Consider the following 14,658-nt stretch of genomic DNA (forward strand, 5'->3'; position numbering starts at 1 on the left):
GACAGGAATCATCTGATTCCGGGATCAGCTCTTTTCTGAGAGACGTGGGTGGCTCTGAGAAGAGCCGTTGGGTTCAGATGTTCACAAGTTGCACTTGATTTTTTACTTCTTTTTGCCTGCTGCTTTCTTCGGCTTGGGCTTGGCGCTCGGTTTTTGTACCTTCTTCGCCTTCGCCTTTACTGGCTTGGGGGTCTTGGGCTTCTTCACAGCCGCTTTCTTCTTAATTGGTGATTTCGCCGCCTTCTTTGTGGTCGATTTCTTGACAGCTGTTTTCTTGACCGCTGGTTTCTTGGCCGTTAATTTCCTTGCCGCTGGTTTCTTGGCCGCTGGTTTCTTTCCGGGAGATTTCTTGGTTCCTTGTTTCTTCACCTTCTTTCCCACTTTTTCCTGGGCTTCCTTCTTAGCGACTCTGAAGGAGCCCGAGGCGCCCGTGCCCTTGATCTGCACCAGGGAGCCTTTTTCCACATTTCTCTTGATACTTAATTTGATCTGGGACCGGAGCTTCTCCACATCCAGGCCTTTGGTAGCCAGAACCTTCTTTATCGCGGCCAGGGATATCCCCTTGCGATCCTTGCAATCCGCCACAATCTTGAGGATCTGTTCGCCCAATTTGGGACCGGCTGTCTTGGGTCGGTGAACCGCCTTCTTCTTCTTCGGAGCATTGGTTTGAGCGGCGGCGGGAGGTGCGGTTTCGGCGGCTGCAGTATCTGTCATGTCCGGGACTCTGAAGAAAATCTCTCTGACAGTCAGAGCTGGGTCAGAAATGAAACAAGAGGCGGCGGCACAGAGCAACTTAAAGGCCCAGAGCGGAGGGGGCGGAGACACCCTGCTGTCAGCTCCCGGCACCTCCAGCCTCTCTGTGTTTCTCTCTCCTCTTAAACTACCCGATTCTAATTATAATCCGGCACTCCAGAGTCCCAGACTCGCCCCTTCCCATCTCCAACACCGGAATGTTTGCTGTCGAAAAACTTTCACCGGAATTAAAAGCACCAGTTTCGATTTAAACCCGTTTCATTGCTGCACTGATCGCGCTCTCTCACCCGATCGCTGACAGGATTTCTGTTTTTCGGCTGAAATCTTGAATTGAACTAAAACCGGACCTTAAATGTTCACTTCGGGTCTCGGCAGGGGAGGAGGGCGATCCTTTGACAGGGATTTTTTTTTAATTTTACTCAAAAGGGACTCGGACATCCGGCGATGAGACCGGCCACACAAACACAGTGGCATTAATGTAACTTGCCCGCCCATTTCACACACTCTCTCTGACACAATGTTCACATCTGTACATTCACAGGACAAACTGTTCTCCACATTGACAATTCCCGGGACAAGCTTTCCTCCCCGCTCGGCCTGTGCTGCGGATTCTCGGGGGTTGGTTGTAGTTTCCCAGCTCAGTAACTGTTAAACACTCTGAGGCCGGCGCTCCTCACAGTCTCTGGTCTCCAGATTCAGGGACAGGAGCCAATCACAGCTCTGGCTGTGATAATCCATATCTGCTTTTACATTATTGTATTGTTCACACACAGAAATATGTTCGGTTAAGTTGAAAATTCAAATTATCCGCTCTGGGCTCCTCCAGTCTCTCTGTGTTTCCTTCTCCTGCTAAACTGACTGACAGGCAATAGTAACTGGCGTCCGATCCATCCCATTCTCCACACCCAGAGACGGCTGGTTACTGAATAAATTCAACACTCACAGACAGTCCGGAGTCAGACTGTTACAGGCTGTTTCTCGCCACCTTTACTTTTCGGCGGATAAATGCACCGTCAGACCGGCTCATATACAGTAGAAGGGAGAGTAATCGTCTCACCAACAGCACACAGACACAGAATCAGTCTCTCACATTCCATCAGTGGGTCTATATTACGCTCAGTAACAGTGTCCCGCATTCATGTGCAGAACTAAAGCGAGAGAGAGAGAGAGACGGAGCGGCTGATAAACAGAGACACAGTCAGACAGACGCAGAATCAGTCTCACACATCCCATCAATGTGTCCGTTTCACGCTCAGTAAACATTATCGCAGCTTCATGTACAGCGCTCGAGAGAGAGAGATACAGACAGGCACAGTATCAGTCTCACACTTCCCACCAGTGTGTCTGTATCATGCTCAATAACAGTATCGCACCTCCATATAAAGTACAAGAGAGACAGAGAAACTGAGCTCTCATGAGCGGTTTTCACCCAGTACCAAGTAGGGAATCATTCCATTCCAATTGCTATTCCAAGGTTGAATGAAAGAAGATGCAGTCTCATCTGTAACTGATCTTATTCCAGAGACAGACACGTTATTAATCCCACTCTCAGGGATAGTGTCACACATTTAATCCTCTCTTGCATATTGTACTGTCTGCAATCTTGCAGCAGAGGGCCGTTCAGTATTACTCTCAGTGACCGAGAGTTTCACTCCGATTGAAATAAACTGGGACTGTGGCCGTCAGATATTCATCCTGCACAGTCCCAGCAAATACACCGAGTCCCACTTTCCTCCCATGTTTCTCCAGGATTGGTTTGAGAAATCCTCCCTCCAGTTTCGGGTTCACGCGTTACTTTATCAGTCAAGGAACCCAGAATGAACAGAACACATTGGCTCATTCCACAGCCGTGCACGTTATCTCTGATAGACCCTTTACCATCAAAAGATACCGAGAGAAACAGCAGGGATGGAAACATCTAGTTTTACAGTTGGAGATTGTAAAGTCAGTCTGGATTCCAGCGTTCGGCACTGGTGGAATCCCATCTGTTTTCAATTCTGGTGCCTGTTCCTGCACTGCCTGTGGACCCCATTCCCTCTGACCTTTCCCCCACTTCCTTTGCTCAGACTCTGAAAAATTCCAATTGGGAAAAATTTCCACCGATTTTTGTATTGGGAATTAAACCAGATATCTGCGCATGCGTGATTCAGCGCCGCCCCCAGCGCTGCTTGCTGGTGAGCAGAAGAGCGCATGCGCGCTCCCCTCCCCCGAGCTCGGCCTGTGGGCGCCATTCCCTCAGTGAGCGGAAGAAGATGGTTAAAAACAGCCGGGAATGGAGAGATCACGGCCCCCGGGGGAAGGGAGCAAAGAGCAGCCTCGTTACAGCAGCTCATCGCTTCGGGACCGTGTCCGCAGATGGGCTCAGAGATCGGCATTGAGTCCGGGGGAAGGTCAGGGGGAGTCCGGGGGCTGTTTGTAAGAGGCGGAGTGGATCAGGAACTGGTCCCGGAACATGGAGTGAGCGGGGGAAGGGAGAGGGCATTCTCGGGCTGTGTGTGTACAGGTTGTGTCCAGGGGAAGGGAGACTGAATGGGAAGAACCTGCTATTAAAAATCATTGCTGCTTTCTCTCCCCAAACCAGTAGTGAATTGTTCCTGGTTTAGTTTCAGTCTCACCCTGTTTATTGTGATTGGACAGTGAACAGTGGAAACAGAGCCGGACAGTAAGGGTGTGGGGAGTGTAACAAAGAGCATCAATTGCAGGCACCAGGTGAGAAGTGTGAAGGACACGATTTAAAAAGAGGCTGTTTGGTTTCGGTTGAACGGTTAGTCCCATTGGAGATGGGATTAGAAACCTGACCGGTGCAAAGGTCCCTGCCACATCGGGTCGTCCCATTCATGGATCAGTGCAGGGGTTGGGTTGTGTTTGGATGTCACTAAATTGTTTTAAAATCGCCCAACACACCTGGTATACAGAAGCTGAGTGCTGCAGTACTGCAGTGGAGTCAGACACTGACACTCTTTGTATCACTGGTTTTCACTTGTGGATATTCAAAATGATCATTAACAGATATTAAATTGATCACTTTTGTATTTTCTACCTCACCTGTTCCTGAGTAACAAGATATAATTTTCTTTCTACAGGCAAATCCTTGAAGGACCCAGAATAAATGTGATGTTTCCTCCACCCGAGGCAGAAGGAACAGTGCGGCCAGCTCCTTCTCACAAACAGTAGGTACATTATCACACACACAGACACAGACAGGTCATCAGTTTAATCGTCTCAGACAGCCGAAGTGGTCAGTCCCACACTGATCCCAAGTTCCAGAGACACATTTTCAATCCAACAATCAAACAGAGCAGGTGAGGCAGACGCTGTTTCCATTTCCCCCGAACTCAGTCCCGCTGACAGGTGGATGCAAAAATCCCAGTTCAAAATCACGCTTTCAGATTGAAAGGCACTGTGTCAATCTCACAATAGGGCAACATTAGCTCCGAATTAAATACCAGATAGAAATCACACATGGTACCCGATTCAAAGGTACAGAATGAACCCCAATAATGTCCCTCGAGATTCCAATTGAATACTCGCCCTGAACTCTCACATGTGAGTTTAATACATGCAGTATCGATTCAAATAGTGTTATCATGAGAGACAAACTGCAGGCAAGTCCAAAACTCATGTACAGTATCAGATTGAGAAATGCTGTGACAGTGTAACCTGAGAAACAGATTAGAAACCAGTTTATAATACACTCATTGTATGAGATGTAAAGATCGAGTATCAATTCTATTAGTGCAGACTGAGATATACATTACATACCAGTTCAAAAATCTCATACAATATTAGATTGAAAGGCACAGTATCGATTACAATAGTACAGACTGAGCTGCACATTATATATCAATTCAAAAATCAGTATCAGTTTGAAATATACATTATCATTCACAATATTACACAGAGATATAGATTTAATAGTAGTCCAAAAAGCACACAAATTATCTGATTAAAAACCTCCAGCACCAAATCCTAATGTTTATTCATATTTACCAATTAAATAATGAGAAAAGCTATTTAAACATGAAGATGTTAAAGCTACAGTATTGTATGCCATAATATAATCTGAGAGAATAATTATCGAATCATAGAAGTTTACAACATGGAAACAGGCCCTTCGGCCCAACATGTCCATGTCGCCCAGTTTATACCACTAAGCTAGTCCCAATTGCCTGCACTTGGCCCATATCCCTCAATACCCATCTTTCCTATGGACTTCTATAAGATCACCCCTTAACCTCCTACTCTCCAGGGAAAAAAGTCCCCGTCTGTCTAACCTCTCCCAAAAAGTCAAACCATCAATTCCCGGTAGCATCCGAGTAAATCTTTTCTGCACTCTTTCTAGTTTAATAATATCCTTTCTATAATAGGGTGACCAGAACTGTACACAGTATTCCAAGTGTGGCCTTACTAATGTCTTGTACAACTTCAACAAGACATCCCAACTCCTGTCTTCAATGTTCTGACAAATGAAACCAAGCATGCCGAATGCCTTCTTCACCACCCTATCCACCTGTGACTCCACTTTCAAGGAGCTATGAACCTGTACTCCTAGATCTCTTTGTTCTATAACTCTCCCCAACGCCCTACCATTAACGGAGTAGGTCCTGGCCCGATTCGATCTACCAAAATGTATCACCTCACATTTATCTAAATTGAACTCCATCTGCCATTCATCGGCCCACTTGCCCAATTTATCAAGGTCCCGTTGCAATCCTAGATAACCTTCTTCACTGTCCACAATGCCACCAATCTTGGTGTCATCTGCAAACTTACTAACCATTCCTCCTAAATTCTCATCCAAATCATTAATATCAATAACAAATAACAGCGGACCCAGCACCGATCCCTGAGGCACACCGCTGGTCACAGGCCTCCAGTTTGAAAAACAACCCTCTACAACCACCCTCTGTCATCTGTCGTCAAGCCAATTTTGTATCCAATTGGCTACCTCACCTTGGATCCCGTGAGATTTAACCTTATGTAACAACCTACCATGCGGTACCTTGTCAAAGGCTTTCCTAAAGTCCATGTAGACCACGTCGACTGCACAGCCCTCATCTATCTTCTTGGTTACCCCTTCAAAAAACTCAATCAAATTCGTGAGACATGATTTTCCTCTCACAAAACCATGCTGACTGTTCCTAATCAGTCCCTGCCTCTCCAAATGCCTGTAGATCCTGTCTCTGAGAATACCCTCGAACAACTTACCCACTGCAGATGTCAGGCAGATAGATAGATACAGAATGAATTATAGACAGATACAGAATGAATCTCACACTCTCATAATGTACCAGATACTGGCAGATAAATGTACCAGATACTGGCAGATAAAGTATGAATCTCACACTCACACATTACTAGAGACTGAGAGAGACAGACTGAATCGCAAACTTAGAGTTTGAGAAACTGCACATATATAATGAATTCAACACACACAGACACACACACACACACACACACACACACACATAATATTAGAGACTGTACAAAAAGACGGAAAACCACACTCACACACAGTACCAGAGACCTACAGATACAGAATGAATCTCTCTATCATATAGAGTACCAGATTACTGATTCAATCCCACACGAAATGTATGAGAAATTGCATATTTATGAGAAATTGCATATTTAAAACTAATTCAACACCCACATACAATACTGGAAACTGACAGACACAGAATAAATCGCAAACAACATCACGGACTGAGAGATACAAAATGAATCTCGCAGTCACCTCCATTTGTGCAGGCTGAGTTACAAATTACGTACCAGTCCAAAAATCTCAGTGTCAGATTGAAAGATACAGTATCAATTCCATTAGTGCAGATTGAGCTACATATTATAAAACACTACCAAAAAAATCTGATACAGATTCAGACTGAAATATACAGTATTCCATTCATGCAGACTGACCTACTCATTAGAAACAAGTTCAAAAATGCCACCATATCAGTTTGGAAGATGCACTAAATCACAGTTGTGTTCACATCGATGCAGATTTAAGAGTAGCCCAAAAAGTGCACTCATTCTCTGATTATAACCTACAGCATCACATTTTAAAGTATATGATTATCTACCACTTAAATACTGGGAAAAATTATTTATACATTTAGGTATGAAAGATACAGTTTTGAACGCCATATTCTGAACTGAGATACAAATTAGATACAGATAAAGAATGAATCTCATACTCAGATCCAGTGCCAGAGACTGACATATAGAATGATTCTCACACTCACACAATGTACCAGTGATTGATAGATACAGAACAAATCCCGCACTCTCATACAGTAGCACAGACTGACAGATACAGAATTTATATCACTCATAGACAGTATCAGAGATTGATGGAAACAGAATGAATGTCTCAATCACATACAGCATCAGAGACTGACAGATATGGAATGAATCCCAAATTCACTCACAGTGCCAGAGACTGACAGGAACAGAGAGAATCACAAGTACCACAGTCAGACAGATACAGAATGAATCACAAAGTACCACAGTCAGACAGATACAGAATGAATCACAAAGTACCACAGTCAGACAGATACAGATTGAATCTCACTTGCAGACAGTACCAGGGACTGACCGAAATAGAATGAATCCCACACTCACACACAGTACCACAGGTTGACAGATACAGAATGAATCTCACAGTCACATTATTGCAGACTGAGTTACACATAACAAGCCAGTCCAAAAATCTTAGTGTCATATCGAAAGATAATGTTTGAAATTGATTAGTGCAGACTGAGCAAAACGTTACATAGCAGTCGAACAATTTCATACCATATCAGACTCAAAGATACAACATCAATTCCATTAGCATGCACTGAGCTATATGTTACACACCAGTCCAAAAATCTCATACAGTATCAGACTGAGATACAGAATTAATTCCATTATTATAGACTGAGTTACACATTATATTCCAGTCCAATAATTTCACCGTGAACAGATTGAAAGGTACATTGTCATTCACAATAAAGTTCAGAGATTAAGATATAACACTACTCCAAAACTCTCACACATTGTTTGATTGAAGAAAATCCATAAGTGTATCAATATTTACAAATTAAACACTCGACAAAAAAGCATGTACTTTAAAGTATTAAAGATATAGTTTCAAATACAATAATGTAAACTGAAATAAGAATACAGAGTGAATCCAGACTTGCACATTGCCTCAGAGACTGAATTGCAGAAATAATCCCACACTGAGATAAAGTAGCAGAGAATGGCTGATACAGAATGAATTCCACACTCACAGCCAGAACCAGAGAATGACAGATACAGAATGAATCCCATACTCACAGAAGGTACCAGAGAATGTCAGTTACAGAATTAGTCCCACACTCATACATAGTATCAGAGACTGACAGATACAGAATAAAACCCACACTCATATACAGTATCAGAGAGTGACAAATACAGAATAAACCCCACACTCGCACACAGCACCGGAGACAGACAGATTCAGAATAAAGCCCACACTGGCTTACAGTACCAGAGAGTGAAAGATACAGAATAAACCCCACAAACATGTACAGTACGAGAGACTGACAGGCACAGAATGAATCCCACACTCACACACAGTACCAGAGACAGACAGATACAGAATAAACCCCACATTCATATACAGTACCAGAGACAGGGAGATACAGAATAAACCCCACACGCACACACAGTACCAGAGACAGATAGATACAGAATAAATCCCACATTCGCATAGAGTACCCGAGACTGACAGATACAGAATAAACCCCACACACATTTATAGTATCAGAGACTGACAGGCACAGAATAAACCTCACACTCGCATGCAGTACCAGAGACTGTCAGATACAGAATAAACCCCACATTCATATACAGCACCAGAGACTGACAGATACAGAATAAATCCCACACTCATGTAAAGTACCAGAGACAGACAAATACAGAATAAACCCCACGCTCATATACAGTACAAGAGACAGGAGATACAGAATAAATCCCACAATCACACACAGCACCAGAGACAGACAGATACAGTATAAACCCCACACTTATCTTCAGTACCAGAGACTGACAGGCACAGAATGAATCCCACACTCACACACAGTACCAGAGACTGACAGATACAGAATGAATCCCACACTCACACACAGTACCAGAGACTGACAGATACAGAGTAAACCCCACACTCACACACAGTACCAGAGGCAGACAGATACAGAGTACACCCCACAATCATGTTAAGTGCCAGAGACAGACAGATACAGAATAAACCCCAAACTCATGTACAGTATCAGAGACAGACAGATACATTATAAAACCCACACTCACACACAGTAAAAGAGACAGACAGATACAGAATAAATCCCACACTCACACACAGTAAAAGAGACAGACAGATACAGAATAAATCCCACACTCATGTACAGTACCAGATAACAACAAATACAGAATAAACCCCAAACTCGTGTACAGTATTGGAGACAGACAGATACTGAATAAACCCCACGCTCATGTACAGTATCGGAGACAGACAGATACAGAATAAACCCCAAACTCATGTACAGTATCGGAGACAGACAGATACAGAATAAACCGCAAACTCATGTACAGTATCGGAGACAGACAGATACTGAATAAACCGCAAACTCATGTACAGTATCGGAGACAGACAGATACAGAATAAACCCCAAACTCATGTACAGTATCAGAGACAGACAGATACAGAATAAACCCCAAACTCATGTACAATATCAGAGACAGACAGACACAGAATAAACCCACACTCACTCACAGTAAAAGAGACAGACAGAGACAGAGTGAACCCCACTCTTATATCCAGTACCAGAGACTGGCCTCTACTGGACGGAAGCGAGAACTGCAAAAGAGTGGAACAAATTCACATTATCTGTCGTGGTGACAGAAACAGGACAATGTGCAATGTGAGGAAAGTCTCTGTCTGTAACTTCTACTCTCGTATTTTTGCACATTTTGATAGTGAAAAATGAGGACAATTTATTCATTAAAGTTTTGTTTTACTCATTCAATAGTTGTGAATTTTCCCCATTATATTTCACTGTACATTGCGCAGTATTTCTCACTGATTTCTCAGCTCGATTTACATTGCTCCTCTACCCCGTTTAGGCTCTTATTTTCCAAGCAGTATGCGGCCAACTTGTTCCCCTGGCAAAATGCACCAGCTCACACTTTCTATATTGAAATTCAGTGGTCATTAACACGGCCGTTCTGCAAACTTACTTTGTTGCAGTCTTCCTCAGTATTGACTTTTACCCCCGAAATCAATTATAAGAATATAACACAGCATTACAACTAATGTTTGGTCTAACAAAATGTACTTGCAGCTCGTCTCCATTCCCAGTTTTTCTAAATCCCACTCGTGCAATATAATGTGAAGAATTAGTTTCTGTTCTGTCCCTCTCTCATCTGCAAACTTCACTGTCCCGGGGTTTGGGGACATCTACTGGCCGGAAGCAGAACTGCAACAGTTCGGAACAAATTGCTGAAACCGGACAATGTGCAGTGTGAGCGTGTTTGTGATTGGTGGCAGGTACTAAATCTGATTGGATAGCTGAAGAAATCAATCAGAGAGTGAAAGAAACAGGTGTGTCTTTGGGGATGTCTTACTGCTGTTATACAGGTCTTGGTGAGACCACATCTGGAGTATTGTGTGCAGTTTTGGTCTCCTTATCTGAGGAAGGATGTCCTTGCCATGGAGGGAGTGCAACGAAGGTTTACCAGACTGATTCCTGGGATGGCAGAACTGACGTATGAGGAGAGATTGGGTCGACTCGGCCAGTATTCACTCGAGTTAAAAGAATGAGAGGTGATCTCTTCAAAACATATCAAATTCTAACAGGACTGGACAGACCAAATGCAGGGAGGATGTTCCCGATGGCTGGGGAGTCCAGAACCAGGGGTCAGAGTCTCAGGATACGGAGTATGCAATTTGGAACCGAGATGAGGAGAAAATTCTTCACTCAGAGTGTGGTGAACCTGTGGAATTCTCTACCACAGAAGGCAGTGGAGGCCAAGTCATTAGATGTGTTCAAGAATGAGATGGATATATTTCATACTGCTAAAGGGATCAAGGGATATTAGAGCCAGACCTTTCAGGAGCGAGATTAGAAAACATTTCTCCACACAAAGGGTGGTAAAAGTTTGGAACTCTCTTCCGCAAACGGCAATTGATACTAGCTCAATTGCTAAATTTAAATCTGAGATGGATAGCTTTATGGCAACCAAAGGTATTAAGGGATATGGGCCAAAGGCGAGTACATGGAGTTAGAACACAGATCAGCCATGATCTTATCAAATGGCAGAGCAGGCAGGAGGGGCTGAATGGCCTACTCCTGTTCCTATGTTTTTATATGGGGAAAAAGCGGGAACAGGGTTCTGAGTTCGACGATCAGCCATGATCATTTTGAATGGCAGAGCAGACCCGAAGGCCGGAATGGCCGACTCTTACTCATATTTTCTATGTCACGTGGCATCACTCTCATCCGTCCAATCACAATCATTGCCTTCACCCATCCCTCATTAGCATAGGGCTGTGGGGCTGCCGATTTCATCCGAGCTCGGAGCGGATTTGTGTCATTTCTGGGTCAGAAATTGAGTTTGAAAATGCCTGAGGACAAGAAAACAGCTCCCAAGAAAGGCACCAAGAAATCCTTCAGTAAAGCACCAGCCAACGGCGGCAAGAAGTCGTAACTGACACAGGAACAGAATAATTCCCTCGCTCACATCCAATAACAGACAAATGTGATTCACTGATTCAGTAATCGCTGACACAATAATCAACACATCAGTCAGCTTCTGCTTTACAAATCTGGGTAAAATAATACAGAGCGTGCAAGTGTTGTCGGAGGATGAGACAGTAAATATTATTGGGTGGAACACAACAGAATGCCTCTTGACGCCGATGATCAAACGTCCCAGGTATTTCTGTATCACACCCGCCCAGTTTAATGACAATTTTGATATTTTGTCTCATTCACCACACAAACTGCAAATATCAATCTATTGGAGGTTGGCGACATCTGCTGTCCGGAAGCGAGTACTTCAACAGACCGATCTGGATCATTTGTAATCAACAAGTTATTGTTAGTTCTCGAATCGGAATCAAGTCCTTATTAAATTGATCCCTGACTCTCTTCAGTCAGTAACCAGCCCTTTCATAGATACAGTGGGTGGCTCTTAAAAGAGCCTTTGGGTTATCAGATTAAATCTTGGCCGCTTTACTTGCTCTTGGTGCTCACATTGCTGGTTTTCTTCGGCAGCAGCACGGCCTGGATATTAGGCAGCACCCCGCCCTGAGCGATGGTCACCCGTCCCAGGAGCTTGTTGAGCTCCTCGTCGTTGCGGATGGCCAGTTGCAGGTGTCTGGGGATGATGCGGGTCTTCTTGTTGTCCCGGGCCGCGTTGCCGGCCAGCTCGAGGATTTCAGCCGTCAGATACTCGAGCACAGCGGCCAGATAGACCGGGGCTCCGGCACCCACACGTTCAGCGTAGTTCCCCTTTCGCAGGTGCCTGTGAACACGGCCCACAGGGAACTGCAGTCCGGCCCGGGATGAGCGAGACTTGGCCTTGGCCCGAGCTTTACCGCCGGTTTTTCCTCTTCCAGACATTTTCACAATCTCAAACACTTTCACAAAGAATGAAGAAATCCTCCCGAACTCGCCCTTTTTATACCTTCTGGAGGAATACAGTGGGGGCACTTGTGATTGGTCCAACTGTTCGCAATCTCAATGGGCTGTTCGTTGAACCAATCAGAGAGCTGCTTTATTCACCAATCAATAGCCGGCAATGAGAAAAGGGCGGAAAATACCGAACTGAACAGTTTATGAAATTTGAAAAGCCCGCCAATATATTTCCAACACAAGAAGCGGATTTAGTAAATAATGTCGCGTAAAGACAAAGATTTAAAAATCTCTCTCCTTTTACTCTGTTATTCCACATTTCCCGTCACAACTTCCAGAATCTTTTACAATCCGGTTAAAATCCGCCTTCATTCACCTTTCGCTTTCAATCGGGCGGGAATAAAGCCCCATTTTGTAACGGGACAGATTCCAGCTCAATCTTTGTAAAAGTAACAAACCACAGATTGTGGATTGATCCCTGTTCACAGGAGCTGCAGCGCGATCGAAACCGGAGCCGAGACTCCTGGTGTAAGAAGCCGAACAGTGACAGAGTCTTTAGACTGTTCTGCACTCGGTGTGAACACCCTTTCGGGATTGCTGCTTTACAAAGGATTGCGGTTCTGAAAGTGATATTCCCGAATAATGAGCAAACAAAGGTGACAAGGAGAAAGAAATGACTGAAGTGTAATCCACCGCCTTAAAACGGCTCTGATGGGGCAGATGCGGGGGAAGGGGCGGAATATGAGCGGGAATGAGAGGATCAAGGACACGTTTTTAGTTATTGGGACTGAATAAAAAAGCGATCCACTGATTATACTGGGCAGTGATTGAGAGAATCTTACAGATTTCAAGAGAAATTTCAAAAGCACAAGAACATAGGAACAGGGAGTCGGCCATTCAGCCCCTCTTTCCTGCTCCGCCATTTGATAAGATCATGGCTGATCTGTGATCTAACTCCATACACCTGCCATTGGCCCATATCCCTTCATACCTTTCGTTGCCAAAAAGCTATCTATCTGATTTAAATTTAGCATTTGAGCTGGTATCAATTGCCGTTAGAGAGAACGTTAGTGTCAAATTATCTACAGTAAAATGATTCCATACAGAGGTGTCGGTACAGCGTCTTCAGAGAGACTGTGGGCGGCTCTTAAAAGAGCCTTTGTGTTTAAAATTTTTTTCAGTTAATTGTTGAGTTTTACTTGGAGCTGGTGTATTTGGTCACTGCCTTTGTCCCTTCTGACACGGCGTGCTTGGCCAGTTCCCCGGGCAGCAGCAGGCGCACGGCGGTCTGGATCTCCCGGGAGCTGATGGTCGCCCGCTTGTTGTAATGGGCCAGGCGGGAAGCCTCACCTGCGATGCGCTCGAAAATATCGTTCACAAAGGAGTTCATGATGCTCATGGCCTTGGATGAGATGCCGGTGTCGGGGTGAACCTGCCTCATCACTTTGCAGATGTAGATGGAGTAACTCTCCTTCCTCGACTTTCTCCGCTTCTTGCCGCCCTTGCCCGGTGCTTTATTCAAGGTTTTCTTGGCGCCCTTCTTGGGAGCTGCTTTCTTGTCCTCAGGCATTTTCAAACTCAATTTCAGACCCAGAAATGACCCAAATCCGCTCCGAGCTCGGATTAAATCGGCAGCCCCACAGCCCTATGGTAATGAAGGATGGGTGAAGGTAATGATTGTGATTGGGTCATTGGGAGTGATGCAACGTCGTCTATTATTTTCATTCTCTGATTGGATATCTGAAGAAACCAATCAGATTTAGTATCTGCCACCAATTACAAACACGCTCACACTGCACATTGTCCGGTTTCAGCAATTTGTTCCGAACTGTTGCAGTTCTGCTTCCGGCCAGTAGATGTCCCCAAACCCCGGGACAGTGAAGTTTGCAGATGAGAGAGGGACAGAACAGAAACTAATTCTTCACATTATATTGCACGAGTGGGATTTCGATAAACTGGGAATGGAGAACATTTTGTCAGACAAATCATTAGTTGTAATGCTGTATTAAATGCTTGTAATTAATTTCGGGGTTATAGCCGATACTGAGGAAGAATGCAACAAAATACATGAAGACTTTAATAAGCTTGCTGAAAGGCGGTCGAAATGGCCATTGAATTTCCATATAAAAAGGTGTGAGGTGGTGCATTTTGCTCGGAGAAATAAGGAGGCCACATACTGCTTGGAAATTAAGAGTCTAAATGGGGTGGAAGAACAAAGGGATTTCGGGGTACAGATTGATAAATGATT

The 14,658-nt window shown here is 44.3% G+C and overlaps 2 protein-coding genes across 2 annotated transcripts; both read right to left on the reverse strand.

The window, feature by feature from the left end:
- Positions 1–12,008: 12,008 nt before the first annotated feature.
- On the reverse strand, positions 12,009–12,398 carry LOC137307214 (histone H2A.J-like). The gene has a single exon (XM_067976617.1). It carries the CDS (start codon positions 12,396–12,398, stop codon positions 12,009–12,011), a length of 390 nt encoding a protein of 129 aa, XP_067832718.1.
- A 1,207-nt stretch (positions 12,399–13,605) lies between these two features.
- On the reverse strand, positions 13,606–13,980 carry LOC137306931 (histone H2B 1/2-like). Its single transcript, XM_067976310.1, has one exon. The coding sequence runs from the start codon at positions 13,978–13,980 to the stop codon at positions 13,606–13,608; it is 375 nt and encodes a 124-aa protein (XP_067832411.1).
- Positions 13,981–14,658: the final 678 nt, after the last annotated feature.

The sequence above is a fragment of the Heptranchias perlo genome, chromosome X, assembly GCF_035084215.1.
Source record: "Heptranchias perlo isolate sHepPer1 chromosome X, sHepPer1.hap1, whole genome shotgun sequence".
NCBI lineage: Eukaryota > Metazoa > Chordata > Chondrichthyes > Hexanchiformes > Hexanchidae > Heptranchias > Heptranchias perlo.

Bases quoted from the DNA above. Each gene is read 5' to 3' on its own strand.
- LOC137307214 (XM_067976617.1), bottom strand. From the start codon at position 12,398: ATGTCTGGAAGAGGAAAAACCGGCGGTAAAGCTCGGGCCAAGGCCAAG.
- LOC137306931 (XM_067976310.1), bottom strand. From the start codon at position 13,980: ATGCCTGAGGACAAGAAAGCAGCTCCCAAGAAGGGCGCCAAGAAAACC.